Genomic DNA, 20,013 nt, shown 5'->3' on the forward strand with positions numbered 1-20,013 from the left:
TCATTGCCATTTAATTGATACCTTAGGTACCGGTACCTCTGTAGTACTTATAGTATAGTTACTACATATGTACAGTAAGAATCATAAGTCATACTCTAATAATATAATAGATCTGCCGTAGACTATCGCACTGTGAACCCAGTACTGACACATCCATACTCCTCGCCCTCGGCCGGCATGCCCTGCGCCTTACACACGTTCGGCCGGTCGCGCGTAAAGAAGAGTTCGAGGTGAGTGAAGCTGCCGTCGACGTCGGCCTCTGTAGCGACGATGCACGTCTTCTCCGCAAAGGTGTCCATGCTCTGGATCCCCGCGCAGGTGTTCTCGAGGGCGCGGGGTGCCGGCGCCGAGTTCTGGCTCAGCGCGATCAGTTCCGGGATGGACTCCCATGCCTGCGACGTCTTGCGTGTGTACAGTAGCCAGCCTGTGTGGATCAGCGCCATCCCCAGGTGCAGGCATATCAGGGCGACGGCCAGATACTCCAGCCACGAGGTCACCGAGAGGGCGTACCCGGTTGTTGTCTCCGTCATCACCAGCCGGGTAAAAGGGGATGATGAAAGGGTCGCGCGGGGATCGAGCACCCCATCCCCGTTTCCAGAGACGGTGGCGTACGTGTAGTTGCTCGCCAGTTGGTTAAACTGCTCGTAGTTCACCTGCCGCGACAGCCCGACGCGGGACAGTCCGTTGGCGACGAGCACAGAGACGATGTGTTCCAGAAAGGCGGTGCACACGAACTCCGCGGTGTTCGTAGAGTTGTCAAGTTCCGTGAGCCCCGTCGAGGTCACAATCGACTCGAGACTGTTGACCGCCACGCTCTGGTTCGTGGTCGCGTTGTACATTGGTGCCATCTTGGGCGTCAGCGCCTGCAGCCAGTCAAGCGCCAGCCGGATCAGCGTGTAGCTGCCATCGTCGATGGGGCCGAACTCCTGCGTGCTGGTGTCGGCGCGCTGGTGCGACACCGAGCTCAGCTTGTAGAAGTTGCCGCCCAGATCGCCGCGTGAGATCAGACTGTGGCCCTCTGCCCAGCGGGCGTCGACGGTGCAGCAGACGGCCAGCCGTGACTCGTCCGACGCCACGTCGGCGTACCGGGCGGGCGAGTCGAAGATGAGCAGACCCGCCGATGCGGATCCAAAGTCTGTCTCATTCAGGGCTGTCCACATGGTTTTAACCCCTGTCGCGGGAGCGTCCTGGTCGAGGGCGGTCCATATCTGTGATAGGTTCTGTGGCAACGTCAGAGGGTTCACATCCCAGGTCACCGTGCCGCCAGACGAGACATTCGCCCAGAAGTCATACTCGGGCACTACGGGGCAGTTGATGGTCGAGTCGTTGCCGGACACGCGCAGAAATGAAGGACATACCACGCGAACAGCGGGTATTTGCACAGCGGCCGACGAGAGACTGTCGGCGCCGTATTGCAGGCGGCCGTATCGGAAACCGCCGATGTGATGGATCCCCGTCTGCCAGGCGCCGCGCAGCATCTCCTGGACAACCGCGGTAGCGCTGTGGGTGGCCTGCGCCCAGGTATCCAGGTTACTGCCGGGCTGGCGGATATAACCAATCATCGTCTGCTGCATGAGCTGGTCCGTTACGTCCATGTGGAAGAGCGGCCCATTGGCAGTGCCGCCGCCGGGGACAAAGTCCAACGTTGTCGCCCACTGCTGCAGGGCCGAGTATCCGCCAGCGATGCAGTATGGATCGGTGAGGCCCGCAACGGTGGTGCAGGACTGACCGCCGGCGGCCGAGCCGGTCACGTTCGTCGGCCAAAGATCTTGATCTGTGCCGTTCAAATAGAATGCGGTCCATCCCCCGGACCAGGTTCGCGAGACGGGCACCATCAGAACTGCACTCGATGGCCCCGCAGCAACGGCGATGATGCCCGCCAGCACCAGCAACGTGACCAGGAACGGCTTGCGCCAGGCCTCGCGGCACCGCATGGCACCCAGGAAGGCCGAGGACCAGAAATAATTCAGCCGGGCAAAGTCGAAGCCTGCGGTCAGCAAACCAAAGGGCACTCCATCACCGAAGAGCAACTCGACGCGCAGGAAATGGAAGACGATAGCCGCCGTGCTGCCAACGATCAACAGCTCCTGGATCTTGGCCGCGATCTGGATCGCGCCCAGCTTGACATTATCTTCGTTCTCGATGCCAGCCAGCTCGCTGCCGATAAAGTAGCCGATACAGTTAATAGTCACCAGGCTGATAGACAGGATGCTCGGAAGAATATGGATGCCACAGCTAAATAGAGCGTTTCGGAAGGAGGCGTCGACAACAGGCTTGCGCCGCTCCGAGCCTTTGTGGTTGTCAATAGTCCGCTGGAGGGAGCTCACGACCATGTCGAGACCAACAGACCGCAGTAAAGGTCTATAAAACCGCAAGGCATCCTGCCAGCTGTCGCGCAGGATAGTCCTGCAGAGCATCCGAGGTAGGCGCCGCAGTCGCTGGAACGAGAGGCTGCGCTGCGGAGCCATCAGAAGTTAGTCAACACATAAAAAGAAATGGAGTAAGTAAGAAAAATAGAGAAAGAGAGGCGGAAATAGAGGAGAATGGAGAGAGAAAAAGCGGACCGTGTTCTCATCAAATATTTGAAGAGCTCGATCAGGCTTATTTCATTCAGCCGTCTGCTGCTGCGGTGGCTGTGTTGACAGAGCAGCGAGTAGCACGACCAGCCAAGCCCTTCATGGTTCTGATTCTGACCTGTTTCGTATAACGTGTATAGTAGGAATTAAACCCCTGTCCGCTTAGAAAAGAGATCTTATCAAGGCGAATCGTGTGAAGCTGTAAAGCGCCAGCTGCACCCCCGCGGGGCAGCCCCTGCGTGGACTCCGCCACACGGAATTTCAGGGTCCAGGAACGGAGGATATCTGTGTTTATTCCATTTTGAGGGATCGGGCGGCATGATAGGGTTGGAAATAGAGGACATCCGACCTGGGAGCTGGGATTATTCTGGTGGTTGTTGATGGTTTCAGCGACTTGGAAGGGAAAGAAAGAAGTAGTTGGAAGCCTGAGGCATGTGATCCTGACACTGATGTTCAGCGTCTACTATAATTCTATCCGAGACAAGATCTGGAAAAGCATATATCATATATCATATATTCAATCCATGGTCTCGTACATTTCATATACCAGTCGTAATTGGTCATAGACATAATACAATTCTGTCAAGAGTGAAAAAGAAAACCCCTATATATATCGTTTCATCCACTTTCCGTAACGCCAGAGAAAAAAAAAAAAGAAAAAAGAAAAAAACATAATGCCGTCAACGTTCAAAGTCGTCAGATATTTCCATGTCGTCAGCTCATCACACATCTCTTGTGATCCGTTAGATCAAGTGATGGTTATAGTAGATATGTATGGGTATCCATGTGTATGTGTCGCCAGACGTAGTCGATAGTAATCTGGCTGGGTATCGTGCAATTGTACTCTAGGCAGGCAGTAGTCGTTCGGTATTTTGAGTAGAAATTCGAGAAGAGATGATTTTCTTGCGCAGCGAGGTCAACCATGACTGAGAGAGATGTATATAGATGTAGAGAGAGAGAGAGAGAGAGAGAGCTCAGTCATGGCTGCTCAAGGCTATGCTTCCACCACTTCTTCGTCGACCGGTCTTCGTTTTGAGAAGAAAAGAATATGATGCTGGGCGGCGTAGATGCAGAATCCGGCGATCGCCAGGAGCAAGAAGAGGACGATGAGGATGACTGCGATGGCGACGTTTTTCTTCATTGTGTCGGTGGGTTAAGGTTATCTGGGGGAGCGCCGCGATATATATGTCGTTTCCGAGTCAATATATAGAGCTTCGTAAATCCACCTCAGAAGACAATGACAGAGTCTTCTAAAAGACGGACTGAGTCTTCACAACAGAGGCTGTTGATGATTAATGTTGTATAGTGCGGGGGAAGCTCCGATAAGACTCGCCCGGGTTGACCTCGAACAACAGCTGCAGGCAGGCAATAGCAGCAAAGATGGAAACAAAAGAGAGACCGAGTCTTGCAGCCATCAGGAGGAATGCACAGGTCTTACCAGAGATATAAAGGAAGATGGAAATTAATGCCCAGCCATGGCATTTTCCCCTTTGTTTTGCTGGTGGCTGGACGATTCGGGTCGGCGGTGGTGGGTCTTGGAGCTTATTAGTTTTGATGCCTGAGGCAGACGGTTTTTTTCTAATCCCAACCTCCTGAGGAAAGTGTCAGGGTTGAATCTATCCTATTAAGTTATACCTATTGCCATATACTTTGAATATTGTTATAAAATGGGTTCAGATCTTAAAGAGAGCTTGAATAAATCATATCAATGTACCAATAAATAATACCGAGGCTCTTCAACGTTCGTATAACTACGAAGTAACTACTAGACAGCAACTACTCCGTACTGATAAACCAGAATGTCCTCTCAGATTTCAGTTTCGAGTGGGCATTGACAGCTTAGACATGTCATTCCAGAAGTGCGCAATTCGGTGTCTTCATCGAGGAGTTCTGTGTAGTTGAGAAGAGATCGTGGTCCTTCGAGGATTCTCTTGTCCTCGAGAACGACCTCAGGTAGCTATCGTCATCATTGCCCTTATACTCATGAACCTTTGGAATCTAATAACCTATTATTGGCTTATTCAACAGGTTCTTCTAATATATTGATCTTTGATTCAGAATTAGTACGGAGTATACGTAGTCATTATGCTGGTGAACGAGATCCTGCCTGAGGCAGACAGATATATGGCCATTCCCTTTTGGGCGGTCGAGTCATTTGTTGAACTCACCTCCTGACAACAACTCTGGACTCAACTGCAACGATTCTTCTTCTGAATTCCCTTCTTCATAAGTGGATAATTTATATACTTAGTGATGCCTCCAAGGTCATCTCAAGATCTCTACTTTCAGTTGACCCTCACCTCTTCACTAGACTACGATACTTACAAAAAGCAGACATGCTGGATCCTATAGTATCTAGGGATTAGTGGCAATTGAAATTCACATTAATACGGAGTAAGTTCTCCTATCTAACCATGTGGCATCAAACTAGTACTAACAATACCTAATCTTGACGAGTTCTAGAAACCTAATCGAACACCGAATTCCATCTCTCCCACGAAAACGAAATCGGCACAGCTAGTGAAGGTGGGGAATTTTCTTTAGTCCGTCAACCATCCATGGCCTTCCTGTGGGAAAGGAAAATAATGAAAATCCAACGATGATTGGCTTTCGGGAACTGGTAACTCTATGACTTCATCGTCATTACACAAGCTCGACAAATCCGGCCATCCCTAGAAACAGCAACCAGGGATAACCAGAGTCACACAGCATAGCATAGAAATGCATCTGATGCTGGAAAACAAGGAAGCTGTAGGACTCCTTACTGATTCATTGGAATACTTGCTCTGCTTCCTTCATCTGATAAGCAGGATGCCCGGAAAAGTATGGCTAATCTGCAGATCAAGAACATCATCAAACACCAGAAATACCGGTTTAAAAACTCTATAGGATTTATGATCAGTCATGAGCCTATCCCAGCTTCTTTTAGCTCTCAGCACTGGTATTGTCTCTCTCCGAAGGCCCCTCAACATGAAGCATATCTCGGGATGCCGGCTTTAAGTCCGTCCGAGCTTGCCGTTTTATACATGACAACATGTAGCTCGAGATAGGGTTTTATACTTTTTGACGTAATATCACTGCTGTTTGCGTTACAACACTGGTGCTGCATTCCTGGTGACTTGACCCATGTTCAAGCAGGATCCATGCTCTTAATATCTTCCTGTGCTACTCTCCCTTTCGACATTAAGCTAAGCTTAGGCAAACAACCAAGATGGGTGGATCTGGGACAATAGGCCAGAGCGCGCCCCCGGATGTGCAGCAGAGCGAGCAGATCACCTCCCCCGAAGCTCACAGTATATCTTCCAGCATGAACTTTGAGCCAATACACAGTCGCCCTACTGATCAAGACGCGAACAATGAGGCTCCTTCTAGGCCGGACCTTGGAAGACAGTTCACGGACGATGAGCTTATGCAAGTTCTTTCTCAACGCCGCAAAAGCACCTCAAGCTCCGGAGATGGAGGCAAGGAAGACTGGGTGCAAATCGAGCGGCTGATTTCTCGCATGTTCGGTCGAGAGAGAAAGGCTAACTCGGAAGAGGAGAAGACGAGACATGTCGGCGTTGTCTGGAGAAACCTGACTGTGAAGGGAGTCGGCCTGGGAGCTACTCTACAGCCGACTAACGGCGATATATTGCTCGCGCTTCCCCGATTGATCAAGCGTCTGCTCACTCGAGGCAGAAAGGGTTCTGGCGCAGCAAAACACCCGATTCGGAATATTCTTGACGACTTCACAGTAAGTCATCTTCGTGCCATCGGTTCACCAGTAGAGAGAAAGATGTCATCTGATCACCTTTCAAGGGATGCGTTAGACCTGGAGAAATGTTGCTTGTCCTCGGGCGACCGGGATCTGGCTGTTCAACTTTCTTAAAAGTGATAGGGAACCAAAGATCGGGATATGAGGGGATACAAGGCAATGTGCTATATGGAGGAACCGATTCCAAAACAATGGCTGATAGTTATCGGTCAGAAGGTGCGTGTGTTAAAGACCTGTGTTTGGTGACAAGCGTTTGCTGACATTTCCGATTCTAGTCCTATATAACCCGGAAGATGACCTCCATTACGCGACCCTTACTGTTCGAGATACGCTCCTTTTTGCCCTCAAAACCCGAACACCTGATCAGGCCTCTCGGATTCCCGGTGAAAGTCGCAAGGAATACCAGCAGACCTTCCTCTCGGCAATCGCTAAGCTGTTCTGGATCGAACATGCGCTGGGCACCAAGATTGGTAATGAGCTAATCCGAGGAGTCTCTGGCGGAGAAAAGAAGCGGGTATCCATTGGAGAGGCAATGGTGACCAAGGCTAGCACCCAATGCTGGGACAACTCTACTCGAGGCCTGGACGCCAGCACGGCCCTGGAATATGTCCAAAGTCTGAGAAGTTTGACCAACACGGCCAACGTCTCCACCCTCGTGGCACTGTACCAGGCTTCGGAAAATTTGTTCAATCTCTTCGACAAAGTAATCCTGATTGAGGAAGGAAAATGCGCCTATTTTGGCCGCACGCAAGATGCAAAACGCTACTTTGAAGGGTTGGGGTTTGAATGCCCCCCTAGATGGACCACTCCGGACTTCTTAACTTCCGTCAGCGACCCGCACGCCAGACGAGTGAAGCAAGGCTGGGAGGACCGGATTCCACGGTCAAGTAGCGACTTCCAACGTGCTTATCGCAAGAGCGATTTATACAAAAAGGCTCTGTCGGATATCGAAGACTTTGAACAGGATATCCAGTCCCACGAACAAGAGAGGGAGGCTGCCAGGAAGAGCATGCCAAAGAAGAACTATACAGTGCCATTCCACAAACAGGTCTTGATCCTTACACATCGGCAGTTCCTCGTCATGTTTGGCGATAGGCAATCGTTGGCAGGGAAATGGGGGGTCATTACCTTCCAAGCCCTAATCATTGGAAGTTTATTCTATAACCTACCCCAGACGAGGTGAGCTACCGATGGTCCTCCCGGTAAACGGGCTCTAATAGTGATTTTTCTAGTTCCGGCGTGTTTACTAGGGGCGGCGTCATGTTTTTCATATTGCTCTTCAACTCTCTCTTGGCCTTGGCAGAACTTACGGCTGCCTTTCACAGCCGGCCTATCTTAATGAAGCACAAGAGTTTGTGAGTCTGGAAAAACGTCGATTTTTCTGATCTTGACAACTGATTCTAATTCTGCAAAGCTCATTCTACCGTCCTGCTGCCTATGCACTAGCCCAGGTCGTGATTGACGTGCCTCTTGTGTTCATACAAGTCGTTATATTCGATGTCATTGTATACTTGTCGGTTGTCCTGGTCCCCGAAGACAATCGAAAACGATGATAGCTAACAATTTTCCTAATCTATATAGCATGTCTAATCTCGCTAGGACGCCGTCCCAATTCTTCATCAACTTTCTCATTATTTTTACACTCACCATGACAATGTATTCCTTCTTCAGAGCGCTCGGAGCTCTCTGTTCATCTCTTGATGTTGGTATGTTTGATTCGGCTTGATTGGTTTGAAGTCAAAAAGGTTTAACTAATTGGCTCAGCAACACGGATCACTGGTGTGGCTATCCAGGCCCTCGTTGTCTATACAGGCAAGTGCAATAAAACCAATATCTGTGTTTTCCGATAGCATGGCAAACTGACCTATAGCTACTTCCAGGATATTTGATACCTCCCTGGAAAATGCACCCCTGGCTGAAATGGCTGATTTGGATCAACCCTGTCCAGTATTCCTTTGAAGCCTTAATGGCGAATGAGTTCTACAATATGGACATACAATGCGAAACCCCATATATTGTCCCTGCAGGCCCAAGTGCGAGACCTCCCAACCAGGCCTGTGCAATCCAGGGCAGTCAGCCTGACCAGCTCGTCGTCTCGGGTGCTAGCTATATCAAAACCGAATTTACGTATACTCGGTCTCACCTCTGGCGTAACTTTGGCATCCTCATTGCTTTCTTTCTATTTTTCGTTACATTGACAATGCTGGGGATGGAACTGCAGAAGCCTAACAAGGGAGGCATGACAGTAACCATGTACAAAAGGAATGAGGCACCATCAGCCGTTGAGGAAGCTGTCAATGGCAAAGAAGGGCCAAGGGACATCGAGACCGGTGAAGGAGGGACACCAACCGATGTTGAGAAGGAGTCCACCCAAACTGAATCTGTGAAGGGGATTGCTAAGAATACATCCATATTTACGTGGCAGAAAGTCAACTACACAATCCCTTACAAGGGTGGACAGAGACGCCTTCTCCAGGATGTGCAAGGTTGTGTGAAGCCTGGCCGGCTCACTGCTTTGATGGGTGCTTCTGGGGCAGGGTAAGAGCTACTCTAATACAATCGACGTCTTCTTGAGAGGGTTTGCTCGGCTGACACCGTATTCAATCTTAGGAAAACTACCCTACTCAATGCTCTAGCCCAGAGAATCAACTTTGGCGTTGTCACTGGCGACTTTCTGGTTGATGGAAAGTAGGTTGTCAGTTCTTTGGAAGGGTTAAATGATCGTTTGATATTAATAGATTGGTCATAGGCCACTACCCAAGAGCTTCCAAAGAGCTACCGGTTTTGCCGAGCAGATGGATATTCATGAACCTACCATGACAGTTCGAGAGTCACTTCAATTCTCCGCGCTTTTACGTCAGCCGAAGGAAGTTCCTGTGAAAGAGAAGTATGATTACTGCGAGAAGGTGATCGACCTCCTTGAAATGCGCCAAATTGCGGGTGCAACGGTTGGATCGACGGGCTCTGGTTTGAATCAGGAACAGCGCAAGCGCCTGACCATCGCCGTCGAGCTGGCCAGCAAGCCGGAACTGCTACTTTTCCTGGACGAGCCAACTTCGGGGCTGGATTCTTTGGCTGCCTTCAATATCGTTCGCTTCCTTCGCAGGCTAGCGGACGCCGGTCAGGCTATCCTGTGCACTATCCACCAGCCTTCCGCTGTTCTATTCGAGGAGTTTGATGACCTGCTCCTACTTCAAAGTGGAGGGCGGGTTGTATACAACGGCGAACTAGGACATGATTCGAAGATGCTCATTGATTACTTTGAGAGCAATGGCGCCAGAAAATGCTCTCCGCACGCCAACCCTGCAGAGGTAAGGTTCATATAGTGTCTCAACAGCCACCACTATTCCTGGTCAAAACATGCAGTAGTTACTGACATCTAATAGTACATGCTTGAAGTCATCGGTGCCGGAAATCCCGACTATAAAGGCAAGGATTGGGGTGATGTCTGGGCCAATTCTCCTCAGTGCCAACAACTCACAGAGGAGATCGATGGCATTATTAGCTCTCGTCGGGACCAGTTCAATGAGAAAGCAACGCAGGATGACCGGGAATATGCTATGCCTGTCTGGACTCAGATCGTGACCGTGACTCGACGGTCTTTCATTGCCTACTGGAGGACTCCCGATTACGCTATCGTTCGTACTTTCTTGTCATGGTTTTTTTTTTTTGATTGAATTTATGGAGTATGTCTAACATCATTTCTTCTAACAGGGAAAATTCATGCTCCATATATTTACCGGCCTCTTCAACACATTCACATTTTGGCATCTGGGGAACAGCTATATTGATATGCAGTCGCGTCTTTTCTCCATCTTCATGGTATTGACAATCAGCCCGCCTCTGATTCAACAGCTGCAGCCCCGATTCATGCACTTCCGCAGTCTATACGAGTCACGCGAGTCCAACTCCAAGATCTACTCCTGGGTTGCCTTTGTGGCCAGCGCTATCCTCCCCGAGCTGCCCTATTCGATCGTCGCCGGGAGTATCTTCTTCAACTGCTGGTAAACACCCACCCCCTCCCCCCCTACTCCAGCCTCCTATATGGCGAGCGATGCTCTTTCTTGGGTTATCTAGGTAATGCTAAACATTGGCTTTCTCGCAGGTATTGGGGCGTCTGGTTACCCCGTGACTCCTTCACGTCCGGCTACGTCTGGATGCTCCTGATGCTCTTTGAGATGTTCTACGTCGGCTTTGGGCAGTTCATCGCCGCCTTCTCGCCCAACGAACTTTTCGCCTCGTTGCTCGTCCCTGCCTTCTTCACCTTTGTCGTCGCCTTCTGCGGCGTCGTGGTCCCCTACCAGGCTCTGCCCCATTTCTGGCAATCCTGGATGTACTGGCTCACCCCGTTCCACTACCTTCTTGAGGGGTTTCTCGGCGTCGTCACGCACAACGTCCCCGTCCGCTGTGTCCCGCGCGAGGAGGCTCGTTTTACACCCCCCGCGGGTCAGACCTGCCAGCAGTATGCGGGTGCCTATGCCCAGCAGGCAGGCGGGTATGTTGAGACCGGCGCAGACGGGCTGTGTTCCTATTGTCTCTATTCCTCTGGTGATAAATTTGTACGCTCCCACTTTCCATCATTAGCTGCTGGCCATCTACTAACAAACCCAGGCAACTAGCTTCAACGTGTACTATTCCCACAAATGGCGCGATTATGTGAGTTATCTCATCACCCAGTTAGTTAACTTGAGTAGTATGTACTCGGCTAACCATCCCAGGGCATCTTCTTCGGCTACGTCATCTTCAACTTTGCCGCTGTTTTCTTCTTCTCATGGCTCTATCTACATGGTATTCGGAATTTAAAGCAGCGGCTCAGTGCAAGGAAGACTAAGAAAGGCGTCAACAATTGACTTCATGTATTACTTTTGTCGACCTCATGCTTTGTACAGTGGCAAAATGGTATTTTCTGAATAACCGTTATCGTGTCAGGAGTAGGGCAGGAATGAGTCTCAGTGATAAAGTGTGGTTGAAGTATGAATTCCCGAGAATTTATAACAATGCAACTCGCATATATATTATATATATTTATATATAGATCTTTGATTAGTAGAACACCTACTGAACAGTTCACTTTTTCCGTGTACTACTAGGGTATCTTCAAGAAGATATCACTAGTGAGAGTTCCATGTACTAGAAGTGCCGGGCACGTTGTTGCGCCCCGCGGACGATGCGGCGTCCCCCTCAGGCTGAGAAGCGGCGCCATGGTACCCGTTGATTAGACGTTGACGCTTTGCCTGGTGACTGAGTTTCGGACTGCGGTTGGCATCCGGGTACATGGAGGGTGGGGATGTCCGGCTCGTCAAGATGGGGGGGGAGACGGTGCGATGGGTTATAGTTGGCGAATTCTGGTCGGGACTCGGGGCAGCGGGAGGGTTTGGCGTTCGGGAGACGTTGCCCGTGTCCTCCACGTGTGACTTGGTATCGGCGCTGCTATACTCGTTCGGCAGGGTTTGGGGTTGACCGACACCCACGCGGCCCATACCTCGATCGTGCATAACGACCCGCTTCCACTTTGCCAGGATATTGTCGTAGTCCCAGCGACGGGAGTCCGGGTTGAGGGCACTCTCACGCGAGTCCAGTTCGCGCGCGACATCCCGCGGAATGGGCAGGGTGTCCGGTGGGAACAAGGCAAACTCTCTCGGCCACTGACAGGAGCCGAGCCTCTCAACCTGCTCACGGAGCTGGTTAGCTTCCTGTTGAACCCGGGCGAGCTGGCTATCTAGATTCTCGCGTTTCTCGGCCTCCCGGGCAAATGCTCTTGTGATTTCCAGTTGCCACACTTCTCTTCTGGTCTCCGGGGGTAGAGAAATCCAATGCTTGAACGCCAACTCAACATGCCGGGAGCACATCTCCTCGTGCTGCTGAGCACTTTTCTGAATCATGCTTAAATCAACGATCGCGCTAGATTTTGCAAAATCCCCCGAGCCAGATATCGTTTGGTCCGATTCCCATTTTTCGATCTTGGAATGGAGTGCCTGGCGAACGATCTCCAGATGTTCAGCTCCCGGGGGTTGAAGAGGGAACGACCCGGCCGATGGGAACGGATGGGCGGAGAAAAGACTAGGAGGGGGAGGAAGAAGCAACAGGCAGAGAGAAGGGAAGGTCTGCGATTGCAGATCGAAGTCGAAAGGTGATAAGCGAGGACGCGACTTCGTAGAACTAGATGCACATCTATCAGCGAACCAGATCACAAAATATGAGAGGTATGAATCCAGCGCTTGGAGGAAAAGGCGAACTCACGTTGCGGCCCTAATGTTATCCAAAACCTCCCGCAAGGCCAGTTCCAGCGCTCGCGCAGTGTCTGCAACATTGGCGCTTGCACCTCTGCTCGAATAGTCGGGGAGCCCCAGGGTGCCCATTCTGGACTGCGAATTTGACGACAGGTAGGTCGAACTCGTTCGGTCTTGAGGGCGACTGGGGTTGGGGATATCATTGATCACCCCCGTAGCATGCCAGGTAGGCGTGTTGAACATCATGCGAAACCCGCTTTCTCGTGTTTTATTACCGCCCACGCTCGAGGCGCCATCCCCATCCGCCTGTCCTCTCACCCTCGCCCCGTCCGGGCTATCCCGTTTGCCCGACGATGTGCGTGCCTGTCGTCGAGTGATCCCGCTGCGAATGCGCCGGATCTCCTCCACATCGTGGATACCGTCGGGTTTCTTTTTGAAAAGGAACTGGTCCAGATGACGACCCAAGGAAGACGATGTGAAAGCCTGGTGGCAGTATTGGCATTTTCTGTCCTTCATCGCAGCATTCTTCGCATTGTTCGACTGGAGCGTGTCGTCTCCTGCAGAGCCCTCTGGGGTCTCTGTGGGATGGGTAGAGTCACCTTCGTCCATCTTGTCCCTTCTCTGAAACGCGGCTTGGGTGGTTTGCTTCGACAATTATCGGCGGTTCACCTATTCTCACGAGGGTCTGCACGCGCAAGTGACTGAACCTGGAGGTAGAAAAAAGGCGAGTCAGGCGCGCCACTGTCGCATTACCCCCTCCCAAAAACAGTCGGCTTACTCGAGCGATTCGAAAAGAAGCTGCAAGCACCTTGAAACAGGCAAAATATTCCGTCGATCGGGTACAGAAGGACTCATGCACGGTGGTTTGCGGTGAGGTGGGTAGAAACAGAAAAGGAGCCCGCGTGAGAAGCTGCAAGAGTTAAGTTTCTCTGTACAGAAGCTGCCAAGCCTTACGCCCACCACCAGCCAAATTCTACGAGACACGGCACAGACGAACTTTCACACTGTTCTGCTTGAATAATGGATCTACACGGCTACCTGACTAGTAGTCAGCTCGAGTCTTTTCGAGCTCCTCGCCTAGGTACTCCGCCAGCGTCAACATCTTCTCCTCTTGCAGCCTACGCCCGACCAGCTGCACACCGACAGGAGCGCCGTCATATATCTCCGCATCGTCTAGGACAAGGCGAGAGCATTGATTAGAATCAAGATTGTGCTGTCAAGCCAATAAGGCAGGGCTGTCACTCACAATCTTCCTGTATCTGCTTGTCAATCTCGCCCAGGTAATCCCCAGGGGCACGAGGGATATCGATCTGCTTATCAGCATGGGTGACCGGAAGCACCACAGAGGTATAATCTAGAACATTTGCGAAGACGGTATAGCCAATGTATTTGAACTGGCCGGGAATGACTGCAGCGTGTGCGGCCACAGGGCTGATGAACCCGTCAACTGGACGGCCCGTGCCAGTCTGGTCTACCGTGCTGTTCCAGTACTCCATGTAGAGTTTCTGGTACTCGCGTTTCTGGACATTCAGCGCGGCTAGGTCCATCGCATTCAAGTGTCTGTCTCCTTCGTGGCCGATGAAAAGCTTTTGCGTTGGTCTCTCTCCAGAGAGATCGAAGTGGGAGCGCACATCAGTACCAGCGTCAGAGCAAAATACTCTCATCTGATACAGCGAGTCAGCTACAGTGTGAAGATTGTCGGAAGCATAGTGGAAACATACTGCAATTTCATCCGCGAGGTCTGATGCAGGCGGGTTCCACTCTATGATCTGACATGTGTGTCTTATTAGAAAGACTGCCTTGAAGCCTTCTATGGGGTCAAGATCCCACTCACCCTATGTCCAAGCCGCTTTAATGTCTGTTCAACTAATTTCAATCCACGCGCGACAGGCGGATGGGGTCTCACATGCCCATTGTGATGCACTATAGCAAAAGCAAGTGCAGGAACGCCCCTTTGCGATTCCTCGATCAAGGCTTGAGTTTGCTGCACAATTTCATTCCTCCAAGGCACTTCTAAGGCTAGAGGGTCATGGTTCCACGGCTCCTGGCTCAAGATTGCCTTGAACAGCAGCACGATAGAGCGGGCAGTAGTTGCCAGAGGCCCGACAACCGGTAAGATCGATATCTGGCCGTCCATCGAGTTGGCAGCACCTTCATAAGGGACCCTCCCCGAGGACGGCCGTAGACCATAAAGATAATTGAAGCCAGCGGGGACCCGTATGCTTCCTCCAATATCAGTGCCAAACCCACCGGGCGAGCCTCGCAAGGCAATCAGTGCCCCCTCGCCACCAGAGCTCCCACCAGACGATAGGTATCTGTTTCGGGGATTCCAGGTGTATCCAATAATGCCGTTGGCGGTCTCGCCCATCATCAACGTGACGGGCACACTGGTCTTGCAGTAGAGTACTGCACCAAGGCTGCGCAGCTCTCGCACGAGCTCGCTTTCAAAGGTGGTGCTTCGGGGGTCTCCCTTTTTGCCCTGGAAGGTGCCGATCCAACCAACATATCCCATGGTCGTCTCAACTCCCTGGACATGAAACTGATCCTTCAGACTGACAGGCAGGCCATGTAGAGGCCCCGAGGGTTTTCCGTGCTCTGCATAGTACGCATCTAACTGCTTCGCATCTTCGATCGCCGCGTCGAAGAAGATCTCATGCAAACAGTTCACCTGTTGATCATCCTGTCAGCTCTGTAGCGCATTGATTTCTTCTCCTCCCTTCCTTCCTTCCTTTCTTCCTTCCTTCACCTACCAGCTGATGCGCAAGCGCAGCCCTGTGACAGAACGCCTCCGTAACCTCCACGGCTGACCACTTTCGCGATATCGTCTGCTCGACGATCCCCGCAGCATCGGTTTCGGTGATTTCGATTTCGTGAGCCGTGAGGAACTGGTGGATATAGCTTCCTGTGACGTCTCTTTGCTCGGAGACGGGAGGGATGGCTTGAATCTGCCATTTCTTGGGAATCGCGTTCAGAACGGACAGGCGTTTTGCCTCGGCAGCAGCTTTCCAGTCCATTTCAGTCATCATTTCCGATTACAATTGACTTGTATTTAGATCCCGGTATAGATATAAGAGAATAGTTGAAACAGTCTTTGAGATGCGAGGGGACATTATAAATGAGTAAACAGCGGCAGGGAACTTCTATCCGGTCTTTTCTTCTACTTGGCCAGTCATAAATTCATCGACACGATTCCAATAATAATGATGAGCCTGAAGTGTTACCCTCCTGAACCGCTTGTCCGAAGATGTTTGCTCTTCCACCCAATAGTTCAATAGTAGATATTGATAACACGAGGCGGGGTCAGGATCGATAAGCTTGTCATCGTCTCTACCCCGGCCCGGAGCAAAAGTCCTAAGTCTCTGGAGAAACAATCGTGTCTCTTGTCTTATTTCGTTTTCCTGGAGTCAATTCTATATATGGCTCGTTGTGGTTCTTTTGAGGTATACCTGGCCCATTTGCTTGAACAAAGTAGATACAAGAGAGATGTGTTGGTGATGGATAGGAAATTCAATATGCTGCCGATAAGATATAAGTATGGCGAAATGTTGTATGCTATCAATTAAGTGAGTTCCCGGAATTACTGAAGGCATACACATGTTGGTCTCTCAAAGTCATCAAAAGCCCTGGCATGACATGATGTGAACAATAGAATGATATTCATAGTCGATCATGATAGTGATCGCACTAGTGAGCTTGAAAGCAAGAATGCATGATGGATATAATAAGGGTCTAGTTGCTTCGTCCGCGGATTTTGAGCTCCAGTATCAAAGGAGAGCGTTATCCCATCCGAAGACCCAATTTGTAGACACGAGGGCCTAGGGATTTAGGCAGCTGTTGTGCCTTCCTCTGGTAAGTCACCCTTGAGGCCTCTGCAAGGGCTGGGATGGGGGAACTCAATCCAGTTCCTTGTGTGTATTCAACTTCCCAGGCTCCATTATTATAAATGAAACCCCCCCATCAATCTCAGTCTCCAGTCAAGCCGATCTTCTCACTTGTCATCTGGCGCACATTAAGATTAATCCTCTTCTCGGCCATCCACCCCCTCCAAGGCTCGAACTGTAGCTTGCCTGACAGCTCGTCCTTATCCTCAGGCCAGTGGGCGAGCCAGCTCGGACAGGTTGAAGGAATAATCTTAGGAACACCATGCCAAGCGAACCTCGATGCGCCGTCCATATAGACCGCATCGCCCGAACGAAGCCGTATGATTTCGCAGCCGTTTCCATCATCATGGCTGATCAGGAATAGGCAATCACAACCAAAACTCACGCTGATCAACCCGACATCGCATTCTTCACTGACGTCTCGATGGACACTGAGCGTATCCCCTGCAGAATAGACATTGACGATCGCTGCTTGCGCATCGGTCTCCGGAAAGACAGAACGCAGCAGCTTTGCAGTATCTTGGGGGAACAGCGGCGGCTGTCCCTCCGGATACACCTTGGACGTCCAGTCATACTGTCCACCCAAGGTCATCCACCGGAGTTTCTTGTTCAACATCTCCTGGACAGTTATGGGCTTGTGCACGGCCGGCTCTTTGGGGTTTATCATACGAAGAAGATCGTCCTCGAAGAATGACCGCACCTTGTTGCTTATTGGGCTTTGAACACAGGGAGAAGCAGCAGCATCGCCCTGTGCATCTGCGGTTGTACTCACTTGTTTTGGATAGGTAACGTCGTAATGCAAATGGACATTCGTCAGATGGTCCTTATTCGACAAGTCTCGATGGAGTAGCCGTGACAACAGCTCTGTCTGCACCGTGGGTGGAAAGAGAGCGGGAATCATCCGCAATCCTATCACTCGTCAGATATTCAAACTTGCCGACGTCCATGACGATAGAACGTAGATGCTAACCAGACACGCGCTTGTGGGCAAACACTGGGATATTTTCAACCAGACGGCCACCATCATGCAAGGTCTCCTCTCCTTTGACAAATCGATCGAATGCCCCCCGCAGCTCGGTGCTAGACATCCAGCCCGTAATCGACACTTCGTCTGCGGGCTTGTCCGGATCCAGGCCACAGAGATCAATAATTCCCGCATCGCCATCAATCTTAGCCAGCGGGATCTTCTGGTACTGTTTGTATCTCTGCCGAACGACCTCCGGCGGACGGTCATGGGCGTTGAGCCCTTGGATCTGAGCCATGGCGTCTGTCGATCTTCCCTCGGTGAGGCAACTGTAATTGCCCAAAGAGCATCGAGTTCGGCTCGCCCTCACCGCCTTTGTCGCGTGAGATTTGTTTGTGTACAAAACGCCAGACCGCCTTCGTTTCCCTCCCCACCACCAGAGCAAAATAAGAAGCCACCGGCAGGAGGCACAGCTGCTCGTTTTTATTTTCACGTCATCAAGGCCTTTTTGCAGGCAATATCTGGTGTGCTGTGACTGCTGTCAGCATTGGGACTGTGGCCAGTTGCCTTGTCCTTGTTCATCGACCTCGAAGCCTTTCTCGACGCAAGCTGAAAGGTGCACCACCTCCCCTTTTGTGACGCCCTCTTGGCAGCTCAGCAGCCTTGGACCCTTCAAGCCCCACCAACGTGGTGAACGCATTGTAACTGTTCCAGAAGGGCCCCCTGCAGACGTGCTTGCTTGATATTGAAGGAGTCCTTGTGTGATCACGATGGAGAACTACCAGAAGATCGAGAAAATTGGAGAGGGTATGTATGCTGTGCACGATGACGGGCCTCGTCAGACACCACTATTGGGGTCGAGAGGTTGGGTATATAGAGCTTACTGGACTCGTTGTATTCTATAGGGACCTACGGTGTCGTGTACAAGGCCCGCGAGCTCACCCACCCTAACCGGATCGTCGCTCTGAAGAAAATCCGACTGGAGGCCGAAGATGAGGGTGTTCCCAGCACAGCTATCCGCGAGATCTCGCTGTTGAAGGAGATGAACGATCCCAACATCGTGCGTCTGTTGAACATCGTTCATGCAGATGGCCATAAGCTTTATCTTGTCTTCGAGTTCTTGGATCTTGACTTGAAGAAGTACATGGAAGCCCTACCAGTCAGCGAAGGCGGTCGAGGCAAGGCGCTGCCGGACGGCTCTTCGGTGGATATGGGTATGGGCCTCGGTGAGGCGATGGTCAAGAAGTTCATGGCCCAACTGGTCGAGGGTATTCGGTACTGCCACAGCCACCGTATCCTGCATCGGGACTTGAAGCCTCAGAACCTTCTCATTGACCGCGAGGGCAACCTGAAGCTGGCAGATTTCGGTTTGGCCAGAGCGTTCGGTGTTCCCCTGAGAACCTACACTCATGAAGTGAGTGCAATATACGGAACCCAGGAGTCAAAGCATTTTACAGGCAATTTAAAACTAACCCTTCCGTCCGCTAGGTCGTCACGCTGTGGTACCGTTCTCCTGAGATTCTTCTGGGCGGACGTCAGTACTCTACGGGCGTCGACATGTGGTCTGTCGGAGCCATCTTTGCGGAAATGTGTACTCGCAAGCCACTGTTTCCCGGCGATTCCGAAATCGATGAGATCTTCAAGATCTTCAGGTGCGAGATCTCTCTCACAGTAGCTGCCTACATTCTACCACACAGACTAACCTTCCTGCTCGATATCACAGGACCCTTGGTACCCCCGAAGAGTCCAACTGGCCTGGTGTGACGTCCTTCCCCGATTACAAGCCGACCTTCCCCAAGTGGAAGCGCGAAGAAAGCCGAAGCCTCGTCCCTGGCCTTGAAGTCGCCGGGTTAGACCTGTTGGAGGCTTTGCTCGAATACGACCCAGCACGCCGACTGTCTGCTAAGCAAGCATGCATGCACCCATACTTCCAGCACGGCAGTTCGTACTACTCTGGCCGGACCCGGAGGAATGGATACCACTAAAGCGACCCCCTGGGGCGTCCGGTGCTCTGTGATGTACGCTCTCTCCGACGAGAGGGCCCCTGGCGAGACTTTTCTCTGCTGAAAGAAAACTCGCATTGAACTTCTGCAGGGTATCGAACATTCTGAAACGCCCAGGCTGTGTGGCTTCTTTGTTTATTTCCTTTGTTCATGGCGTTATCTTTGGAGTGACTGGACAGGAAGGAGGCTTAGGTTACTGGATATTACAAGGATGTGTTTCGAACCAACAAGAAGCGTACATATACTTGTTCACATGGCTATTCTCAACGATTCGAGCATTCGCCTCGTTAGAGAATAATGTAGTCCTACTGTCTCGACGAAAAGGGGGGCCCATAGATCTCTCTTTGACTGTCGAATGTAAACTCGACAGTGAGATACCCTCATTCGAGCTCAGTACCTGTAGAAAGGTGGGCAAAAATGGTGTGGTTGCTGAGTGTTCCATCCTCGGTGGTGCCGTCAAGAATATCAGTAACTTGGGAGTAAACAAAAGATACTCGCCCTCGACACCATCACCAGAACAATGGACAACTCCGCGCTCCAGGCCCATGTGGCTGCGTCTAAATGCAATTAAGTATTTCCAAGACGGTCTGTGATGGCTTCTGATT

General features: G+C 51.2%; 6 protein-coding genes across 6 annotated transcripts; 2 read left to right on the forward strand and 4 right to left on the reverse strand.

The window, feature by feature from the left end:
- Nucleotides 1–122: 122 nt before the first annotated feature.
- ASPZODRAFT_144060 (hypothetical protein) lies at nt 123–2,468 on the reverse strand (the record flags this gene model as incomplete). The annotated part of the gene is made up of 1 exon (XM_022724978.1): nt 123–2,468. The coding sequence occupies one exon, from the start codon at nt 2,466–2,468 to the stop codon at nt 123–125; it is 2,346 nt and encodes a 781-aa protein (XP_022579939.1).
- Nucleotides 2,469–5,883: 3,415 nt separating this feature from the next.
- Nucleotides 5,884–11,180, forward strand: ASPZODRAFT_69926 (hypothetical protein; the record flags this gene model as incomplete). The annotated part of the gene is made up of 15 exons (XM_022729622.1): nt 5,884–6,309; nt 6,375–6,546; nt 6,606–7,509; nt 7,563–7,685; nt 7,745–7,843; nt 7,912–8,036; nt 8,095–8,132; nt 8,201–8,868; nt 8,941–9,018; nt 9,080–9,641; nt 9,717–9,968; nt 10,045–10,334; nt 10,436–10,889; nt 10,942–10,986; nt 11,049–11,180. 15 exons carry the CDS (start codon nt 5,884–5,886, stop codon nt 11,178–11,180), a joined length of 4,368 nt encoding a protein of 1,455 aa, XP_022579940.1.
- Nucleotides 11,181–11,441: 261 nt separating this feature from the next.
- On the reverse strand, nt 11,442–13,169 carry ASPZODRAFT_69894 (hypothetical protein; the record flags this gene model as incomplete). The annotated part of the gene is made up of 2 exons (XM_022729615.1): nt 11,442–12,489; nt 12,571–13,169. The coding sequence occupies 2 exons, from the start codon at nt 13,167–13,169 to the stop codon at nt 11,442–11,444; spliced, it is 1,647 nt and encodes a 548-aa protein (XP_022579941.1).
- Nucleotides 13,170–13,654: 485 nt separating this feature from the next.
- On the reverse strand, nt 13,655–15,888 carry ASPZODRAFT_134091 (hypothetical protein; the record flags this gene model as incomplete). The annotated part of the gene is made up of 4 exons (XM_022723428.1): nt 15,311–15,888; nt 14,395–15,228; nt 14,282–14,329; nt 13,655–14,224 (listed from the first exon to the last, which is right to left on the reverse strand). Coding segments are annotated over exons 1-4 (1,580 nt in total), but the record flags the coding sequence as incomplete, so codon positions are not given.
- Nucleotides 15,889–16,523: 635 nt separating this feature from the next.
- On the reverse strand, nt 16,524–17,703 carry ASPZODRAFT_69923 (hypothetical protein; the record flags this gene model as incomplete). Its single annotated transcript, XM_022729620.1, has 2 exons — nt 16,524–17,350; nt 17,412–17,703. The coding sequence occupies 2 exons, from the start codon at nt 17,701–17,703 to the stop codon at nt 16,524–16,526; spliced, it is 1,119 nt and encodes a 372-aa protein (XP_022579943.1).
- Nucleotides 17,704–18,093: 390 nt separating this feature from the next.
- On the forward strand, nt 18,094–19,864 carry ASPZODRAFT_134093 (hypothetical protein). The gene is made up of 4 exons (XM_022723429.1): nt 18,094–18,212; nt 18,311–18,819; nt 18,894–19,057; nt 19,129–19,864. Exons 1-4 carry the CDS (start codon nt 18,176–18,178, stop codon nt 19,388–19,390), a joined length of 972 nt encoding a protein of 323 aa, XP_022579944.1. The 5' UTR covers nt 18,094–18,175; the 3' UTR covers nt 19,391–19,864.
- Nucleotides 19,865–20,013: the final 149 nt, after the last annotated feature.

The sequence above is a fragment of the Penicilliopsis zonata genome (genome assembly GCF_001890105.1).
Source record: "Penicilliopsis zonata CBS 506.65 unplaced genomic scaffold ASPZOscaffold_11, whole genome shotgun sequence".
Taxonomy (NCBI): Eukaryota; Fungi; Ascomycota; class Eurotiomycetes; order Eurotiales; family Aspergillaceae; genus Penicilliopsis; species Penicilliopsis zonata.

Coding starts and splice junctions, on each gene's coding strand:
- ASPZODRAFT_134093 (XM_022723429.1), top strand. CDS start 18,176: ATGGAGAACTACCAGAAGATCGAGAAAATTGGAGAGG. Junction 18,213..18,310: donor GATCGAGAAAATTGGAGAGG/GTATGTATGCTG, acceptor TGTATTCTATAG/GGACCTACGGTGTCGTGTAC. Junction 18,820..18,893: donor TGAGAACCTACACTCATGAA/GTGAGTGCAATA, acceptor TCCGTCCGCTAG/GTCGTCACGCTGTGGTACCG.